Source organism: Vicugna pacos, chromosome 10, assembly GCF_048564905.1.
Source record: "Vicugna pacos chromosome 10, VicPac4, whole genome shotgun sequence".
Lineage (NCBI taxonomy): Eukaryota > Metazoa > Chordata > Mammalia > Artiodactyla > Camelidae > Vicugna > Vicugna pacos.
Window position 1 is genome coordinate 41,471,591 of NC_132996.1, and position 21,671 is coordinate 41,493,261.

The 21,671-nt window shown below is 33.6% G+C and overlaps 1 protein-coding gene across 1 annotated transcript in view; it reads left to right on the forward strand.

The window, feature by feature from the left end:
* Positions 1-21,671, forward strand: part of PRMT3 (protein arginine methyltransferase 3) — a 115,254-nt gene that overhangs the window by 54,740 nt on the left and 38,843 nt on the right. Inside the window, exons 11-13 of the mRNA XM_072969667.1 lie at positions 4,771-4,849; positions 13,686-13,873; positions 15,989-16,075. Coding sequence (XP_072825768.1) covers positions 4,771-4,849; positions 13,686-13,873; positions 15,989-16,075 — 354 coding nt within the window. The remainder of the gene's footprint in view (positions 1-4,770; positions 4,850-13,685; positions 13,874-15,988; positions 16,076-21,671) is intronic.

Consider the following 21,671-nt stretch of genomic DNA (forward strand, 5'->3'; position numbering starts at 1 on the left):
GTTCAGAACCAAGGACAATTCCCAGGAAATTAAAGACTCTTCTCTCACGTAGGGAGCCTATAGTAAAATGAAGTTTAGCAAAGTGGAAAGTTGAAAGAAAGGACAATAACAGTGACCAATACATGTATGAATCTTTTCATCTGCTAATATTTTAACTGGACATTTTCATCGATCTCACAGATGTTATGTATTGTTTCTATATATGTTCTAGTATACTGGTTGATTTTTTTTTAATTTAACATTTTTTATTGATTTATAATCATTTTACTGGTTGATTTTCTAAAGTAATATTTTTCACAGTGAATGGTAGCTAAGATCCTCTTGCCAACTAAGTTATCTCTCTGAAATATTATGAATCAGATACCTACTCTAAATTCTAATCTTGTTTATTAGTATTCTCTGTGGCAAATTTTTTATTTCAGAACACTTGAGCTGTTAGTTACAAATGTAGTATAATACAAATACGGTGTCTTATTTTCAACCAGGTAAATCAATTTAAGAAACAACATAGAATAGTGATTCAGAACTTGACCTCTGTACAGACCTAGATTCAAATTCTGACTTGTTTCAACAGTTTCTGTGACTATAAACTTTTTTAAGTGCTAAGATTTTAGATTATTTAATATCACTAAACCTTAATTACCTCATCAGTTAAATGGATATAACAGGAAAATGTACTTTAGGGAAGAATTAAATAAGATATTTCATATAAAGATAATACAATAAACTTTAACAGTTTTCACCACTATTATTTAACAATTTTCACTACTTTAACACTTTTCATCACTAGAATTTTAATTTTAGAAAGCAAAACAGCATTTTAAAATAACTGCTCTTAAGTTATGTGCCATGATGGAGTATAAAGCAGGGTAAAGAGATAGAGTTTGGTGGAGGAAGCAGAAGATATATGGAGACATCAGGAAAATCCTTTCTGAGGAGGTGATAGTTGAGCAGATATCTGGATACTAAGTGAAACAAATGACAAATAAAATTGTCAGTCTTCATTGAGTCTTAAATGATGTAGCATATTTAGGAGACAGACTAAATCTGAATATATCTAATCTGTTTTTTTTTTTGAAGGAATGCTTTTCTATTGATTTACTTGTTCAGTTATTTACCCCAAAGTTTAGAAACTGCTTTGACAGAATAGAAGCCTTACCGCATACTTCTACAAGTAATATCTGACTACAGAAATGAAAAGATATTATCAGAAATACAAGAAAGTATTGTTTTTAATTATACACCAATGAAGAGAGAAAAGGAGATTATAAAACAGAATGGGAAAAGGTGAAGGAAGGAAGACTTGCTTCAGTCTTCTGCTTCTGTCCATTTCTCTCAGCTCTACCGGGTATAGTTAATGCCATATGATGACTTCTGCCAAATCAGAGTCATGTGATACAGTCTTTTACAGATTTTATGTATTAACTCTGTGCTAAATCCTTTACCTGTATCAACAGAAATGTTTGATCATTTGCTTTCAGAAACTCTATGACCTAATAATGTTGGCTGACTAGAACATGGGAAGCAAAGGCATGGCATTTATGAAGTGGGGGTTAGCTGCCAGGGAGGATTATCTTTTCTCACGTTTGTTTGCATTCTGTCTCATGTTGAGTTTAGCAGCAGAGAGAATTGAATCTTAAGGCCAGTTTTTATAAGAGGATCTGAAAATTATCTAGTATTATTTTTCCAGCTACATGACCTAAAATAAGTCCCACAAGTACTGATTTCTCTAATGTGAAAATTAAGTTGTTTAAACAGTTAGGACCTTAGAAACTCTAATACTGTTGGATCAGGATTCTAATCTTAGCTAAGGTAATCATTATGGCGTAGGTGAAAAAGTGCTTATTGGTGTTTATTCTTCTAAATGGAAGCAGATATATGGGAAAGTCTTAAGTATAAATAGCAAAGTTCAAAGTATTAAGTAAAATTGACTTTTTTTGCTCAGGGCAAAAAATCTGATCATCTTTGCAAGAAGAATCTTAAAGTTGGAATTGGCACTAATTAGGCCAACCTGATCAGATTATTTTGATTGAGTTTTTAAATTTTGTTTCTTAATTTTAAAGAAATTTCAAGCATTTTTAAGAAAAGTTTTTTGTTTATTTATTTTTTAAAATTTTGTTGTGTGCACACATATACATGATAGTCTTGGCTGGTCTGAAAAAAGAAGTAACACCTGAAGAAAAAAAAATGGGAATTTCAGTTTTGACTCATGGATTTTAATATCGGACCAATTACTAATTAAGTGTTATATGATTCTGGACAAACTGGTAACCTTTATTCTCTAATTTATTCAACGTAATTTAAAAATTCTTATTAGCCTTTACAAATATACTTTTTTAAGTAGCTCTTAATTTTTTTTAAACTTAGATTTACTGCTCCAGACCCTTTTACATTATTAACATATTTCTCACAACAACCCTGTGATGTAAAATACCGTTGTTATTGTCACTTTACAGATGAAGAAACTGAGGCTCAGTGATACTAACATGTCCATGGTCACATAGAGAAAGGAGCTCCGGGATTTAAATCCAGGGGTCTACCCTTTCAATTGGTACTATTGATACTGACTATACTACCAATTTAAAATGCGGTGTAATTTAATCTCTGATGAATGGCTAATAACTTTATCTTAAATGCAGTAAATGAGCATGTTGCTAGAAGGAGCTACTTTCAGTTATTGATTGAAACAACTCTTGATTTATTTGTAGTATGTGGAAGGAAGATGGAGTTTGAGCATATGGAAGAACAATACTTAGGTTTAACTAACTGCTTAGAAAGAATAGTATTAGAAACAGTTTGACACAGTGTCAGATCAATAACAGACTATTTTTTTTGCTCTCTTCTAAAAAAAGATTGGACTATAATGAATACAGTTTTTACTAAAATGTGAATTTATTTTATGTTAATATTTTTAACATGCGGCAGTCTTGCAAATAGAGATCATTTTTCCCCAGTCTATTAACATGTTTTACCAGCAGATCTTTTTCCTGTAAGGTAAATAGGTGCCTCTTTTTTAAGTAACTTTTTGGCATAAATTACAATTAAGTTTAATCAACTGATGAATGCTTATTTATAAGCATTTGTGTGCATACATCTGCATGAATTATGTCAGATTGATAAAGAGTTCTTAGTTGAATTCCAAAAGTCATTTGTGTTTTGAATACACAGATGATATTAATGGGCAACTAACTTAAAAGATTTAGACGTATTACTGAAGTACTCTATCCAGGAAAGCAGTTTCCATCAAATCCTTAATTTTCCTAATGTAAACACATTAATCAAAGAGCTTTGTTGCTAAGTCTTTTTTTTATAGGCAATTATTTTCTCATCAATGAATTAATGTGTTGGAGGGAAAAGGTAAATACTAACGTAGAGTTGCTGGCAGCAATTTAATTAGGCTCCTTTATAAGTGATTCAAGCATGAGAGCTGTCTTTTCAATAAATTAAAATTTACTGTTAATTTCTTGGGAAGAATATCCATTCTGGGGTTGCAGGTTTTTACTGTTCCAGAGAAACCTTTAAAACATTTTTGTTCATTTTGTTAAAGACTATTGTATTGATGCTGTCAGACAGTTATTTGTGCTCAGAACAAATGAGTGAGGACAGTTTTGATTTAGAATGCCGACGTTTCGGCAACATTCATGTTGGTTCACCCTGAGCAGTAATAAGGTGTATTATGTGCTAAGCACTGTGCTGAACACTTTGACTTTCCCTGCTGCTCAGGGCTGTTGGGGGTTGGGCCCCAGAGGACTGATGGAAACTGGCATTGATCTCTCACTCATGATTATTTTGACATTACTATGATAAACTACATGTGTAGCATACTATTAGAGTGTACTGTGTTTGTAGCACCAGTAGTGGCAAGTTGTCTTTTCATTGTTGCTATGGTTATCCTCTTGGTAGAGGAGTCATTACTGTTCTCCAAAATCTGGAGTAAACTGGGGCCAAGTTTCATGAATTATATTTCAAACAACAGTAGTTGTGTACGGTGTTAACTAGAAAAAAAGGTCTCTAGTCAAAAAGTGGGCAATGCTTGGTTAAAATATGTTCAGCGTGGTCCTTTTTCCCATAGCACTTGTCATAACTATTAATGTGCTGATTTGCATTATGAATCTCTAAGAGGAGGATGTAGTGTCTGGTCTTTCTCACCTCTTTAATTAAAGATCCCCATCCCTCCTGTTTTTTTTAAAACTCTTCAAAGAGAATGTCATTGGGCAGGAGATGCTTTTGGAAAAGGTGTTCTAGACCAGGGTTTCTCAACCTTAGCCCCATAGATACTGGGGGCCAGACACTTCTTTGTTGCAGGGGCCATCCTGGCATTGAAGGATGTTTATCAGCATTCCCTCCCTCTGCTGAGTTGTGACAATCAAAAATGTCCTCCCCCCAGGATAAAATCTAGATGAGAACTACTGATCTAGATTCATACTGCAGTATTCCAGGGAGTTACAGGATACATGAACAGTTTCTGTCTGAAATTTTCCTTTTAGTGAGAATGAAACAATGGCCTGGAAGGTGGAAGCATGGAAATGGAAGATTTAGTACATTCTACCATAATGAACTTTCTGGATCCATTGTATACCGTGGCCTGATTTTCTAACAATTATTATATGGAGCATTTACTGAAAAAAAACTTAAACTTTGCAGAATATTGTATGGTAGAGACAAAAAATATATTTTCTATTAAAAGAGTAGCCCAGATATTTAAATTGATCTACATATGATGATATTGCACATTCCTAAAATCCATTTCTTCTTTCTTTTTCTGTACAGGGCTATTTTCTTCTTTTTGAGTCTATGTTAGATTCTGTCCTTTATGCAAAGAACAAATACTTGGCAAAAGGAGGATCGGGTGAGTATAAAATTCTGGTTTTAATAATCTAATTTTAGTCTGCCAGGACCAGATAAACCTTTGGATTTCAAATAAACTATGCATGACTGAGAAAGTTCCCAATAGAGATGAAGGATGTTTCCATTAGAGGAAGCTTTAAGACATTCGTTTAGTATACTTTTGATAGTAGAACATTATGTAAGATATTCAGACTCCAAGTTAATGGTATTCTCATGAACACTTTTAATAAAAATGCTAAGGTAGATTTGGAAGCTTTTTGGTATTCAAATAAAAATCTCGCAGAAGCTCTTTTTGATATTTAATCTTTATGACATTTAGTTCTTTGGGTTTTTTTTTTCCCCCAAAAGAATATTTCATACTAGTTTGGAGCTCATTCTCTTTGGTGGCAAATTTTCTATGACTTTACCAAGTATATAAACCTGGCTTTTCTGTGCTTTGTCAAGAATATTTAAATAGTGACTGGTTTCTGCTAGGTTTTTAAAGCACAGCATACCCCATCAGTATTTTTAAGTAGATTCCAATAAATTTGGAAGGCTTTCTTTTCGGGTCCATGGTAAACTTTTAATCATATTAGCTCTGTATACTCAGAGTGAGGTGCATACTCCGAGTGTGATTGTGTTTTTACAGGCTTTCTTTTCTGCTGTGAATGGTTGTATACAAACAGAATGTTCTCAGGGATTATGTTTTGCTTATTTTTGGCTCTTCAGCGAGCTCTTCAGCTCCTGGAACATAGAGCATCATATGTTTATTGCATTGAACCATTAAAACTAAATTGAATTGCATCAGTCTCCCTTTACTCACCTTTCCCTGCACCTACCTGTTCTCAGAGCTTCAGGATCAACACATCATTTCCATGGTCAGAGAAAGTTGATAGAATAGTGATATGAAAGTGAATGAAAAGGAGGATACATTTTGAACTAGTGTCATAAAGCACCTGACCACACTTATGCCTCTTGCCCGTCCGTGTTCTATGAAATTCCTTTGGCAGTAAAAATCAGTAAGGCCAAAACATAAAGCACAGACAATTTTCCAGTACAATTGAGTTCTTTTTATAATAAGTTACCTTTCCTTTTCAAAATGCCCTCATTTTATCACTACATTTTCTGCACCCAATTTAAGATGTGTTTCTGAGCTCTAACATGAACCTGGCTAGAATTTTTAGATTTATTTTACCCTACAACAATTAGCTGTATCTTTCTGTAATCATGGGTTGTTTTTTTTTAATGACAGTTACACTTACTGACTAGAAACTAATATCATCTACCACTTGTTGATTCTTTGCTAGTTGCCAGATAATATATTCTACCTTTATTTATATTATTACATGTAATCCTCCCAGCTGCCCTTTGAGATTTTAGAAACATAGCTGTCCTGGATGGTACGTATTAGTTGTTCAAACCTTTAATTTTTTTTTTCCTAAACTCAGATCTGCTGGACTCAGGTTTCATGTTCTTTCTACTATCCCTTGTTGTTCCTTTACTAAAGTACGTTTTGTTGAACCTAATTCTTGCCTTGAAGTTGTTCTAGGGAAGATTCTGAAAACTGTTTCCATACCTCTCTGGGTGGTGTTCATTGATCTTACTGAAGGATTGACAGCAACTTAATACATTTAAATTGAATTCTCGATGAAATTCATTAAGAACTTACAGCCATGTGAATAATGAGGTTGAAACAGTGGCAGAGCTATTTCCTATCATCAGAGGGATAAAGTGGAGGCTCATAGTATAGGTCTTTCCCTATTTTTATATAGCTGATATTAGCACTGAGATAATCTGGAGATATATAGGAGAGGTCAGCATGTAACTGCCTAAGCAGTGCTGCTGAATGTTACTTGTTAACAGGATGAAGAAAAGTAGGAAAAGCCAGAAATGAGTGACATGAAATGGTTTATCCTATTTTGAGTATGATTTGATGAATATTACCAGTCATCTAGATGTTCCTCCTTTTATTGCAAAGTTTTCTTTTATGTTTTTCTGAAAGAAAATTTGCTAAGCAATTAGTAATGTAAAGATTTTAGAAAGAATGATTGCATTATGGGAGGGGGAGACCATTGAAGACCATAAAAGCATGAAGGGACCACAGTTTAGTTTTGCATGAACCTAGGTTCAATTTGTGTCTCACCATACATATAATGGTATGGAGTAAAGCCTTTATAAAACAGTCAGCCAATAACTTGAGTGTTCATTGTCATCACCAAGCAATTCCATAGTACTTTAGAGGTAGTCATTTACTATTATTATCACTAATAAAAATAAAGTTTTAAAGTTAATGAAAGCAGGTTTACTACCTTCTACTATTATTGGCTAGGATTTACTAATTGTATATCAGAAATCATAGTGTTTTACATTCAGCCAACCAGGATACAAGGAGGAAAACGAAGAAAATGTTTGGTCATGACCAGTGTGTATTTTTACAATCAAGAATTAAGATATTTTTGGATGACAGCATGTGATGTAAATCTTTTATGCTCTTAACAGTGGCAATTACCACATCTTAAAAAAGTTGGAAAGGGAATGCAGGAGGCAGGTGGAAGAAGTGTGTATACTTAGATGGCTTTATCTTTAATAGGAATTTATGGAATATCATTTAAAGCTGACAACTCAAGTCACAGTATCCATACCAAACAAAAGGGAATTTGGGCAGAATATTATATAATTAATCATATGAATAGGGCTTAGAGCTAAGAAGCAAAATTATACCCATTATCATAGCTATTGAAAAGGTTTTTATAAATAAATAAATGAATAATATGAAAGTTTGATTAAGAATGGAATATTTACCTAGTTAATTTCAAAGAGCCTCCCCACAAAATATTAATTACAAAAAGGAAAAGAGTAAATTTCAGTGTAGAGCCGTAGCAGGCTCCACTTTAGTCAAGTAATGGAGGTTGATATCCTCAGGAATGGGACCAGTTGAAATTGTAAGAGCACAGGGGAAATAGTTCATTTCTTTGAAATTTCCTCAGGACTGATAATAGTTTTGTAAAATCATAATAGTTGCAAAGAAAATGGAGGAGCCCACTAAAGACATCTTCTGCCGTGGGACTGGAAAAGAGTGTTTTCATTGCCTCTCATTTCAAGCAAAATGAAGGTTTTTTCCCTCTTCGTATGGTTAGAATAAAACGCAAACTTCTTATGAGGTCCTTGAGAGTATACATCTTCTTCGATTTGTAATTGTCAAGATTATGAACTTGAGCACTGTGTTCAGTACAAAGCAAAATTAAGCAAAGCAAAATTACTGAGACAGCCATTTCCTAACTCATTGTTTCCTAATCTTGACAGACCATCACAGTTGCTGGGACCTTTTGTTAAAAATATGAATGTTCAGACCCCACATCAGATCCTTTTGAACCAAAAACCAGAGGAAGAGCCCTGTTTTAAGAATTTATTTAAAATGCACACAACAGTAGGTATTGCTGCCTCTGAAAGGTGATGGAGCTTTCGGGGTGTATCATTAGTGGAGCCAAGGTCATGTGCTCATGCCCAACTTGGAAGGGAGGGAGGGAAAGCAAGTTTTTGTCATTTTCAGCTTCTAAAGAGGGAAGTAGGCCCTACCTCATGATAACATAGGGAATCTCAAAAACAACTCAGAAGAGGGCAGCAAAATAGAGTATCAGATAAATAATTCACTGATAGGCCTGTGTCTCTCAGGCTTTGCATTCAAATTTACATTGGAAACCCAATCTATGCTAATCAGAAATCGCCTCTGTTGTAAAGTCCAGGTTTACAAATATGCTTTCCTTACTACCTCCCTCTCTGCAGAAAGCGGAGCGGTCAAGTTTACTGACTCCTCCCCCATTTCTCCTTGGTTGCTCTCGTTTTTAGTGTTTCTTTTTGCCTTATCACCTCATTCCTGTACTCAGGTGGAATAGGTAAGGCTGACCATTTCCATTTTCCTCGCTTTGCCCTGAAATTTTATTAATCTCTAATCTTTCTCAACCCTTTTCTCCATCCTCTTTCTCGTCCAACAAGTGCTTATTTACCTTAGGAAAGTGGGGTTTCTTCTTCCTTTTTTTCCATTATAAAAGCATAAAATGTGGCATGATGAACAATGGAGAGCACACAGGTTTTGCAGTTAGACCTTGAGTTGACTCCTGGCTTCATCATATGGCTAGTTATCTAGTTAGCTGATTAAAACCAGTAATTTGGGCAAGTTACTTTCTCTTACTGAACTTCAGTTTCCTTATCTGAAGAATAAGGATTATAATCCACCTTTATAGAATCAGTCAAAAGTCTAAATGAGATGTTTGACATAAAGTGGTTGCTCAATAACTGTTAATTCCCCTCCTGAGTTATAGCTGGTAAACAAGAGATTAGTGTGAGGTTTGTACCTTATAAAAGTTTTGAAATAAAGTTAGACATCATGGTGTTATCACCTGCCTTTTGTATAGCGTGACTTTTACATAGTTTATCTCAGTGTAATCAGCCACTGACATTTTCTCATAGTACTCAGAGACTTCTTTAGTATTTCTGTAATTCACTGTGTACTTCCTCATATTCAGACTTATTTTTCTCACATTTATGACTTTTGTTTTGTTCAGTGATATTACAGCAGTATCATTTTCTACTTTTTCTTTAATAGTATAATTTTTCAATGCGTACTGTAGCAACATTTTAGCCTAGCTAAGCATTAATGGGCCTAGTCACTATTTATAAGTTAATGATGAGAAAATGTTCCAATTTCCAAATAAATATTAGTTAATTTTTTGGATAACCTTATTATATAAATTGAAATTAATTTTTAAGCTTATTCAACTCTCAAATTATTTGATGATTTAGTGACTTAGTAGTGTATTTCTCTTTATGCATGTCATTCATTTTATCATTATTTTTTCACTAAAATCTTTCTCCATATTCATGTGTATTCTGCAAAGAACAATCTATTTTGTCTTATTTATTATCTCCTTTTGTTCTAAGCCTTTTTCCTCTCTGATTATTTATATATAAGCAGTGATGCTAGTGTTTACTAGGAATTGTTTCTTTATGTGTCTCAATCTTATCCTTTAGTGTCCAAAAGTTTGTGAGGCATTTCTCAGGGATAAAGGATTTCTTTCCCATCTTTATCTATTCACCATGTGAGCTGTTCTAGTGACAAATGAATTCTGGGCAGTGAATTGAGAAGGACACAGATGTCAAAGCCATGAATTTATAAATGGTCTGGTAAGAGGATGCTTTTGTCCAATCAGCACTTTGTTAATTTCACCTACAAGAAGGAGTAATTATTCAATTGTGGCTCTGTCTGACAAAAATCAGATGACAAATGTGTCAGAATGTGAAGGTAAAGGGTTAGCCAGGATTCTGGCAGGTGGCCCAAAATTTTAGCCAGCTGTGAGGAGGAGGTGGGTAAAGAACCAGATCGACCTATAACATTGATAAGAAGCCTTTTATGGATATTCATAGATCTTACTAACTGAAAGATAAAAAAATAATTCTATTTCTAAGTTCCAACAAATACAGGAACCATGATTTTCTGTAACTTTGTAAAATATAGTTAGCTTGAAAAATAAACCTGAACACTAGAAAAAGTTAAATCGTATTCCTCTTTGGTCTGTTTTTTCTTATCACCAATATATTTTCAAAACTTTTAAAATTAGTTTTAGTAATATAACTTTTTCCTTCTGAAAAAGATGAAAGGCTATCCCTGTTTCTTAGCAGTATTGCTAGTGCATCAGTCATATTGCTTGATACAGAGCCAGAGTTCAGCAAACTTTCTACAAGAGGCTGGATAGGAAGTATTTGCGCTTTGTAGGCCATACAGTCTGTCCCGACTGCTCAGCTTTGCCACCGTCACACAGCTCAGCCATGGATCATAGGCAGATCACTGTGTGGCAGTGTTCCAATTAAACTTCACTGACAGAATCAAGCAGTGGGCTGAGTTTGACCCTTTGGCCACAGTTTGCCAACCCCTGATACAGAAACTGGTGATACTTTAAAAATACACTGAGATTTTAAATAATATTGTAAAATAGAAGAACTCTGAACTATGTTAAGTAGCTTGAATGTACACTGCACAACTCCAGAGGCTGTTCGATTCCCGTAGATGACACTCCCAGAAGTAGTGACCTCCCTCAGCCATTTCTCCCTCATCCCTATCAGGGATGTCTGTACCTGGTGTGCTGTCTGCTTTTGTAGATAAGATTTTATTAAAACATAGGCATGCTCATTTATTTGTATATTGTCTGTGGGGCTTTCACACCATAGCAGCAGAGATGAGTAGTTTCAATAAAGATCATACAGCCTAGAGACCTTAAAGCAGTCACTGTACAGAAAATGTTTGCTGACCCCTGATCTATACCCTTAGTATGTTCCTCTTTAAGGGTGAAATTACAGGGCATAATGTTGGAAGGCTTCTGTGATTGTCATATTAAGTCTGACAAAGTATCATAAAGAAATTGCTAACTAAAGTTGCTTCAGAATTCTGTTCAGTGTTTCTAATAGTAAGGATCTGATTCAAGACACTAAACACAAGGGAATGGGTATAGCTCAGTAGTAATGTGTGCACTTAGCATGCACACGGTCCTGGGTTCAATCCCAGTACCTCCATTAAAATAAATAAACATAAATAAATGAACCTAATTAACCCCACCCCCACCCCCACAAAAGAAACTAAATAAGCGTACTCTCCTGTAGCAGATGCTCTTGGTAGGTGAGCGTTTATAGTAGCATATTCATTACTTTGAAGAATTTGTTTCCATCAGAAATAAATACAGTCAAGAGGGTTACCATGTCTGTGGAGGAAGAGGAGAGTGGAAGTAACGCAGTTTACATGGCAGTCAGCGCTGCTCTCACATCTGCCTCACATGCCCCCTTAGAGGAGACCTGAGAAACTTCTTATCAGTGACATAGCACCAAGTATTTTTCTGGGTATCTCAAATGTCAGGTTTGGAAGAAGCAATTGCTTTGATGCCAGCAGATGTTATCATGGGCTTTATTTAGAAGATAATTTAGTGCTGCTGTCATTGAATAATAAAATTCCTAAGGTTGTGGATAGAAACAAAGTTTGGGGGAAGGAGAGGGTTATTTCTCTGCTGTTTAAGTCTGAAGGCTAGTTGTTAATAGTGAAATCATTTCTTTTGTGCATTTCTTTGGCACTTAATGTACTTGCTTTCAGTTTGTGGATACCAGCATATGCCATCTGTATTTTAATTCACAAATCCCCTAAATGTTGACATTTGAAGGACGAAGTTAATTTTGCTACTTACTGGTCAAAAAAGGAACATCAATATTATTTTTTAAATTTTGTGTTGTGAAGACTTGTTATTAGAAAAGAGTTTCTTCCTGAACACTCTCTTCCCTTATCTCCCTTAACACCCACTCTCTTGGTTTCCTTCTTATTTCTGTGGTCCCAGCTTCTCAGCTATTTCTTTTCAACCTCCTTTTCTTCTATTCATCCCTTAAATTCTGGTACTCACCATGTATTCTCTCCAGGGAACCTTATAAGCTCCCATCACATACATTTCCATTTATATGCTCATGGTCCCAAATTTATGTATTGAACTCATATTACCTCTTTTGAATGTCAGGCCTATAGAGCCAGCTGCTTGTTGGATATGTTTACCCATTTGTCTCATAAGCATCAAACTCTCATATTCCTCTTGAATCTGCTCTTATTTTATTCTCTTTTATAATGGTTAGTACCACAGTCTGCCCAGTTGCTAAGAGTAAAAATGTCATCCTTGACCTTTCCCTCTTTCTCACCTCCGGAGCCAGCCAGTCTTGTGGTCCTGTGAGTTCTAGCTCCTAAATATCCCTTGTCTGTGTCTCCTCCTTTCCATTCCCATAGCTGTCACTCTGCTTCAGAGCACCTGTATTACTACAGCTATCTCTTGCTTTGTCTCTTAGCCTTGCACTCTACCATTTCTTCTCCGCATTACACTCGGGTGTCTTTTCCAAAACCAAAGTCTGATTAAGTGGCTACCCTTTGTAAAAATTTTTGACTGGTGTATCATTATTCTTAAAGTCCAATTTTTTAATGTGGTTTGCTCAGAAGTGTTTTCTTTGGTCCCTATTTACCTTTGTAGCCTTGTATCTCACTGTTCTCTCAATTGGAGTCTACTGTGACCTTCAATGCCCACTACTCACTCTGCCTGGAACACTCTTTCCCTCCCACTCCTAACAACTTGGTTTTAAGTTCTTATCTTACATAATACCTGTTCCCCTGCTATAGCCAAATCTGAATTAGCTTTTTTTTTTGCAAACTCTCATAATACCTTATCCCTTTCTTAGTATTTATTACATCACAAATAATTGCCAATTTATTTGTCAAAATTGTGTAAATATAAGTTTGAGTAGGGTCATGTATCCACAGTCTACAAATTAGAATAATTTGTCTGGCACACACTTGGTGCTTATAAATATTTACCATTTATATTAAATAAGATAGGTTAATGAGAACTGGTCTTCTACACAACTGTGAAATTTTATCACATGATTTTTTTACATGTCACACCTATTTAAATGATTTGTCTCTGCATGTTTCAGAGGAATATGTAAAGATCTAGTACCTCTTCAAAGGCAGCATATTGTGTAAGTTTAATGTCAATAAATATGTTCATTTCAGGATTTTTAATAATTTTGGTAGGCATCCATCATTGACATCCTTATTTTAATCTTGCCATCACAATAATGGAAATCTTTTTCTTTTATTTTAAAGATGCTATGAGAAGATAGAACTTGGTCTTTTTCTCTGATCTACACCTTTGTTAATCCCCCACTGCTAGTAATCAATTGCTAATAATCTGTATTGTTGGATTTGGTATTTATATTTAGCCTTTAAAAATTATATTTTGTTATAAAGGAAGATAATGCTAAATTGTTGAGTATTTTATTTGTTGCAGTCTACCCTGACATTTGCACTATCAGCGTTGTGGCAGTAAGTGATGTGAATAAACATGCTGATAGAATTGCTTTTTGGGATGATGTCTATGGCTTCAACATGTCCTGCATGAAGAAGGCAGTTATTCCAGAAGCTATTGTGGAAGTGTTAGATCCAAAGACTCTTATCTCAGACCCTTGTAGTATTAAGGTAGGTGTTTTACTAATTTTATTTTCTTTAACCCTATGGCTGTGTTTCTCAGTTTTCATTCATGAGTTCAGTATTTCTAATTAATATATTGATTTTATATATGGGTCTTCAAAACAGTAATTATTCTTTATATTGTACTCAATCTAAAGCAGCCTGATGTCATATTGTTTACCAGTTGACTTTGTCATCCCTCTGGTATCACTTCTCTTTATATATTGAAGTTCCTTTTACTGAAGGGGTGAATCATTTACTTTGGCTTAGTGATGCTATAAGTCCTGCCATATTGTCATTCCTGCTTCATCACCATCACCTGGCCTTATTCCAGCTACTCATTTACAGCCAGATTATTCATTCATATTAAGTGTTTCACACAGTTTAACTTCTCTCATTCAAATTCCTTCCAGCCTTTTCAGATTAATTATAGTGACTATGCCCATGAAACTAGAACCCTACTATATTCAGATTTCTCCATTAATTCCTTTTTTCTTTTAATGCCTTATTCTTCACTATGTTAATCTCTAGTTTTATTGTCAATTTTGCTATGTTGAATTTACATGGGTTGAGTAATAACTTTGCAGTAAGTGAAAGTCCTATTACTTTCTTCTTAAAAGACTCCTTAATTTGTTTCAGTTAGATAATCAAATAAATATAGCTTGTTCATTGTTAGGTTCAGAACATTGTCTCTTTTTAGTCACACTGTTACTTTCATAACATCAGTAATTGTTCTCTGCACAAAGTAGACATTCAGTAAATGTTCATTAATTTTCTTAAATGGATATTTAAAATTAATATGTAAAGTTTTTCAAGAAGAACAAACTGATTAAAATTGCATTCAGCTTTTAAGAAAAAAAAATATACAGCCTAGTTAGTGACTATAGGGCTGTTCAGTGCCCTGGTATGCTGAGTGTAAGGGATTTATTTGTATTCTTTGACTCAGGGTAGGAGTATACAGTTAAAGCTACCTTGAGCAGAAAGAGGAGGATTGTGTGGGGGTGCTAATTTCTATAGTTATCTCTTTGCTTAATGCCAAAAAATGCTATGAGTAAATAAAATAGATGACATCAAAAATTTAGGACTGATAAAGATGTTTAAAAAGTATATATACCCTTACTCTTTCTTATTTGTTTTGGTAAATATAGTTTGTTCTATGTTTCTCAGTCCTCCAAATAAGAGGCAGCCACATTGTAACTTTAAAATTTTCTGAAACTAAAAAGTATATGGAAACGAATACATGCATGTTCATGTATGACTGAACCATTGTGCTGAACACCAGAAATTGATGCATTGTAAACTGACTATACTTCAATAAAAATATATATAAATTTTTTTTCTCAAACTATTTAAAGTAGAGTAATGCCCCAGGTAGTCATATGAATTCTGTTCACTGTGTTACAACCTACTCGTGGTAGGTTAGCTATCAGTAGCCTTTAACAGCACACCTCAGGTCACACTCTATAGCCGATCCCCTCTACTCTCCATAGTGAAATGGAGAAGCATTTGAGTTAGGGGAGAACAGGAAAATGAGGATATTTGGCCATTTTTTTCCCTGTGGTGAATCTTCATAGTTGGTTTTGCTTGTTGGTCAGAATTGTTATAGTTTTTCCTAATGTTTAACAGACTTATCTTGGAATGCAGTTACAAAAATGAACTCTAAGACTCCTTTTCCTTTTAGTTAATATGTTTTCAAGTTGACATTTTCCATAAAAATACTGACACATAACATCACACATAATTTATTGCAAATGTATACCACTGGTGGTATAGAAAATGATTTTTAGTTGAAACACAGAAAACACATTTATTTGAAAAGTTTTTAGCGCATCTTAGAAAAGCTTTATTGGCACATCAGAGTCATGATTTGCTATGTACTATTCCTATAAGAAGTCTAAGTTAAAAAATACTAATTGGATTTAAAGAAAAATTAACTGAATACTAGTGGTATCAGCCCTTAAATTTGGAAATAATCTCAAAAGTGGGTGTGAATGATTGAAGTTTGCAAAGCATTGGTTTACAGTGATCCTTTTTGCATAAAAAAGTAGTATTTATCTGTTTGTGTCTGGTATTGTTTTTACTATTTTTACTAAGTTCTTCCCTCCGTTCTTTTTTAATGGGTAGCATATAGATTGCCATACAACCTCTGTCTCGGATTTGGAGTTTTCTTCAGATTTTACCCTAAAAATCACAAAGACATCACTATGCACGGTAAGCTGTTTCATTCTGCTTTCACAAATCTCACCAGCAGCGTGGTTGATTGGCAGGCTAATGAATTAATTACCAGGCTTGTGATAAATGAAAAAGGCTATTGCCTTTGACAGTCTGTCTTTGCTTTTGTTAGGCTATTGAACAGATCTGTTTTAATAGGTCAAGTAGACTTCTTAAAAGTTCAGTTAGTTCAGAAGAGAAAGTATTAGGAAACCATGTTTACACCGTGATTTCTTTTTATAGCTTCTTCATCATTACCTATCATATAGTTAGTTGAGAGGACTCAACTTTATCTTCATAGGCAGTTCATGTCCTTCTCCTCCCAGTAACTCTTAATCCTCAATTTAAATGGGAGTAAGATGTTTATTTGGTATAATGTTTTATATTCCTCTGTGAAAAATCATGAAGAAACTAATGGTTTACCTTTCTTTAAAGAATCAACCTAGTATAATAGAAAAAGTATGAGCTTTAGAAAGTTGGGCAAATCTGGATTCACATTTGCTTCTGCCACTCACTAGTTCAAGTTACCTCGGTAATCTGTTCCTTAGACTAATCAGCTGCTTTAAGAAAAATGGTAGTAATTCTTTATCTTGAAGACTAAGTTACATAGATTAATGAGATAATATATGTGAAAACACCTACAATGTAGCTGTAATTTTAAGGTATTAAAATATATTCACTTTTTCTTAAATAATTTCTGAATGTTTATTAATACTAAGATAACAATAATTGCCTTTACTAAGAGACTCAGAATGTTAATAAAATGTGGGCCTTTGCTTAAGAAAGTATGACGTTACATAGATATTATTTATATTATTTTTAAAATTAATTATATAGTTTTAAAATACTAATTATATCTTCAAAATTAAAATTTTTATTGAAAATTGTATTGTCAGAAACTGTGAAACAGATTATAGTCATGTTAACTTTGACTCTTCAACCTGATTCTTTTAAATATTTTGTTCAGATTGACATACAAAAGACTATATGGTTTATTTGAAATTGTTTCAGTTCATTTTGATCCAGTAATTATTTTATATCCAAATGAGTTTAACAGTGTTCTTTGATGTTTTGAGGAGTTCTTTTTTTTCCATTGAAGTTGACTTCACAAAAGTTAAATATCTAGATCCCATTTATGATTTAAGCACCCATTATAGTCATTTAACTGGTGAAAAGCAAAATTTTATTCTTCCCATTTGTTTCTCCCAGATTGTCTAATTCTCCTTTTTAGTAACTGAAATGTTTTAGTCAATTCAAATTACAGGCTAAACTCTTTAATTTCTAGACTTACTCTGTGTTTTGATATTAGTAATCCTTGAGAGTTAAAAAATTCCTCTTGATTAATGACGATTGATCTGTAAGGGAATTCTTAGCAATTACTTGTCATATCACCAGTATTATTAAATAATATTATTTAAAGTCTATTTCAGTGACCTACATGTAAATCAAAGTACAGCAAATGTAAAACTGTGGTAAAGACCTTAAAAGCTGTTAACCACAGCAGTAGGTAAAAGAAAAATGGTTAGGAAAATAACATTTTTTGTTAAATGAAGTCTTTTGCAAAAGTGACGTGGTGTAAAGCAAACTTTTGAAAAGCTAGAGATACCTATATAGAATTACTTCTATTAATAAGAGTTTGGGATAGACTACAAGAAGCTTTATGTTAAAAGAAATTATATTTATCCCTTGATGATCTTGGGTTCATTCTGTATATTTAAAAGAATAAAATAAAAAGAAACAAAACAAGGGGAAAAAACTGATAAAGTCTGTTTAATCTAAAGATTGTAATCAGAATGTTTGTATTGCAAAATAATGTATCAGATAGGTGCTGCTGCATTTGTCCCTTTGCAGAGTTCCATGCATGTGAAGAGCCTTTTAGATTGCATTTTTATTCCCAGATTGCCTGAATGGTTTTAATATAAAAGTCTGATTTAATAGAAAAAGGTTTAATATAAAAGTCCTCTCTTTGAGAGAAAGGTAGCAGAAGATTGGAAGGGACTTGTATGTGTCTAATCAGTGGCTGAATAACATAGTTCTGTAACTCACCTTGAGAGGAATCTATAGTTTCAAACCATATTTATTGGCTGAATGCCAGATATTGAAGATATAAATTTTAGTACTTAACCATTTATATTAACTCTTCTGAGATTATTCTGTTCAATAATTAGTTAATATAAATATCTTCTGATGGTGATAATAACTAACAGTCATTGAACACTTGTATGTCAGGCAACATGCTATTCACCTTAAAAGCATTATTTCATTTAGTTCTAATAACTAATTGAAGAGGATACTAACACCCCATTTTATGGGTGAAGAAAAAAATAAATCAATATCATGTTTTATGGAATATCCTTACTCTTTCCTGACCCCAAAAAACCTTCTTGGTGGGATAGTACAAACTGGTAAAGGAACATAGAGAACCCTTAAGAATGCGTTATTCCAGGTGTGGAAGAAAGGAGGTTACATGTTGCATTTGAAACAGATTTGAAAAGTCTTACTTTTGGCCAGTAATCTAGCAGTTGTTGGGAGGCAGAGGGAAATAGAATGTGTATCATCAAAATGTGCTCTTCCTCCAGGATAGGAGTGACAGATCAATGTGATAAAATAAGTCCCACATGCCATCCTATTTGCCACAGAGACAAAGTAGATCTTTGAAAATTTATTTCTTTACCTTTTCAGGGTAAGCTTATAGTTGTTTGATGAAGCATCTACATTTCTTAGAAACTTCCTTTCCTTTCTAGTGTGCTTACTCTAACGTGAGCCTGACGTGAGTAAGATTTTGTGGCCTAATGCTTTCATAACATTTTCATTGTTTGTGAATCCCAGCTATCCACCCATATCTATTCCAGCTATCTTTTGCTCTTTGAGGTCATGCCAATTCCTTGCTCTCTTCCCCTACCTACCGTCTGGAGCTGTTACGCAAGTCTAGTCTCTAAGGCTACTTTTGAATAGATAGATTATTTGCCTGATTATTTGGGAATAATCCATTAACAAAGGTATTAAAAAGGATGAGTGCCTAATTGGAACTTTGTTTCTCCGTTACATAATCAGAAGAATTAGTGGAAATAAGGAAAATAAAAATGCCTACTAAAGAAATGGAGAAAGTTACTTTGGGGAGGAAGAGTGAAGAAAAAGGTATCTAGTTTTAAACTACTAAGTACAAAACTTCAAATACATTAAATGCTTTTTTAATACTTGAAACTTGAATGCATAGCTGAGAACAAGAGGGACAATTTCTCTGAGTAGTTAAGCCCATTTTAAATATATGCATAAACCATTTATTTCTTAATTGAGATTCTAAATTTGTGGCCTAATTAAAATATTAGAGGAAATTGGATTTTTCAAAGTAACAAGATGCTAAGAACACCCCCTTTGCATTTAATTTCAATAGCATGTGTGCTATAGACTGATAGTGGTTTTTTTCAGATGGCTTTCTCCAGTTTGTTAGTGCCTTTAATGGAAAAATACCTTTTTTTTGCAGTCTCCCCCAAAACCATACACACAGACACACAGTCCACCCCAGAAGAAATTTGGCAGCATTTTTAAGTTAATGTTTTTCATTAACAAACTTCATGTTTTAGAGAATTTAACATGATGCAATATTTATATGTAAAGTTTGAGTCTTGGATGTCTATAGTGGTTAAAGTATAATTTTCCAGTGAATACTAGTACCACATACATAGCAATTTTCTGAGCACTTTTTACTGTTTCATATATTATTGACAGTTTAGGTCATTGCCTTTGCTTTTATGACAGGGTATGAATGTTTAGTTAGCAACTGACTTTCTATCATATCAGCCTACCTAACACATCAGTAAGTGAACAATAAAGTCCTTTATTTTTGTGGAAAGTTTTTATGTGTTCAAAAGCAATTGGTATAAGGCTATACAATTTAGAATTAATATGTTTGATCTTGTGAGTTCTAGTTTATTTTTTAATATCATTGATGTAATTGTGTAATGCTCTCTTACTCTGTGTTCCAGCATTATTTATATTGGCGTCTGTCTGTATAAGCTCCTTAATGATACAGACAAGGATCCTTTTTCGTAATCCTAGGTATACATTAAATGGCTTCTCATACTACCTTTTATATAACAATGAGTTGTCTACCTTAAGAATGAAAGTGTTTAAGACTTTTTTCAGATTACATGCTCACATACATAAATAATATCTGTGACGTGTAAAGTTTGTTTTGATACATCACCTCTTAAAGCAGTCATTTTTATATCTTAATTTCAGCATTATACATATATTTTTTATTCTACCTCTCTGTTATCATGCACTGGAATAATGAGTGGTACAGCAATGTTTAGTTTGCATAAACTTCCATTAATATGTTTTTATTGTGTTTAACAAAGAATGTTATTTTTCCTAACCATTTTTCTTTCAGTACTGTTAAGGATGAACCAATGGATGAAATAAAAAACATCAGACTTTTTACATATTTGTATTTAAAGACCTCTTACAATTAAGTCTTTTATTTTGGATTTCATCAAAGAGCATAAATACGAATGTAGTAGGATTTGAGAGCTTTTTAATCTCATCATAACTTTAAAAATCTTTATAGTAATATAGAAATTTATATTAACAGATAGTTTGTTAAACAAATATTACATGCTGACTGTGTGCCGCTAGGTACTTGTCTAAAATCTGTGGGCACAAAACAAAACAAGTAAAACCTATCCTCTGTCCTGAAAAGGCATTTAAGTGAGAGGAGGCAGGTACTGATAACATTGTAGTATGAATATGAAGAAGAAATATAGAAATATAAACAGTGGTCTGGGGTTTGGAGCACAGAAGTGAGGTATTTTCTGGTCAAAAAATTATAGTTGGTAATCAAATTTTACAGCCAAGTTTCTATGAGAAAGAAAAAAAAGATTGAAGGGAAATCTAACACATGGTATAGCCATTTCATAAATTCATTTTTGGATAATTTCTGTTCATCTGTTTTTTAACTCACTGATCTTTTCTGTATTTTTTCTGCTGTTAAGATCACCAATAAATATTTTCATTTTAAATACCATGTTTTTTAGGCCCAAAATTTCTGATTTTTTTTAGTTTTTTGAGTTATCATTTTTCATGTTTTTAACCACTTTGGTCAATCTTTTTATCTAAATTTCTTAACATATTTATAATAATTCTTTTAAGATCTATTTGCTAATTATATGATCCACCTGTAATTCTACTTCTGTTGCTTTTTTTTCTTTTGATTATGAGTCACATTTTCCTATTCTCATATTTTTATAACTATATATTATGCTAGACATTGTATGAAAGAAAGTACAGACTTATGTAGGTAATATTTTCTCCTAGCAGGGCCTCCACTTACCTCTGGTAGCTAAGATGAGGGGCTGATCCCTTTTATCTAATCCGGAGTTGAGCTGAATCAGGGCTGGGTACCACAGCAGTTAATTTACAATGTCTTTTGAGCATAAGATTAGGGTGCTCTTTCTTGCTTACTTCCTGGAAAGACCATCAAAATTAAGCTGAGTTTAGGGAGGAAGACAAAGTCAGGATATTTATGAGGTTTGGGAGATCTGATTTTCAGTGAGTCTCTCAAATGAAGAACAAGGGATTAGAGGGGAGAGGAAAG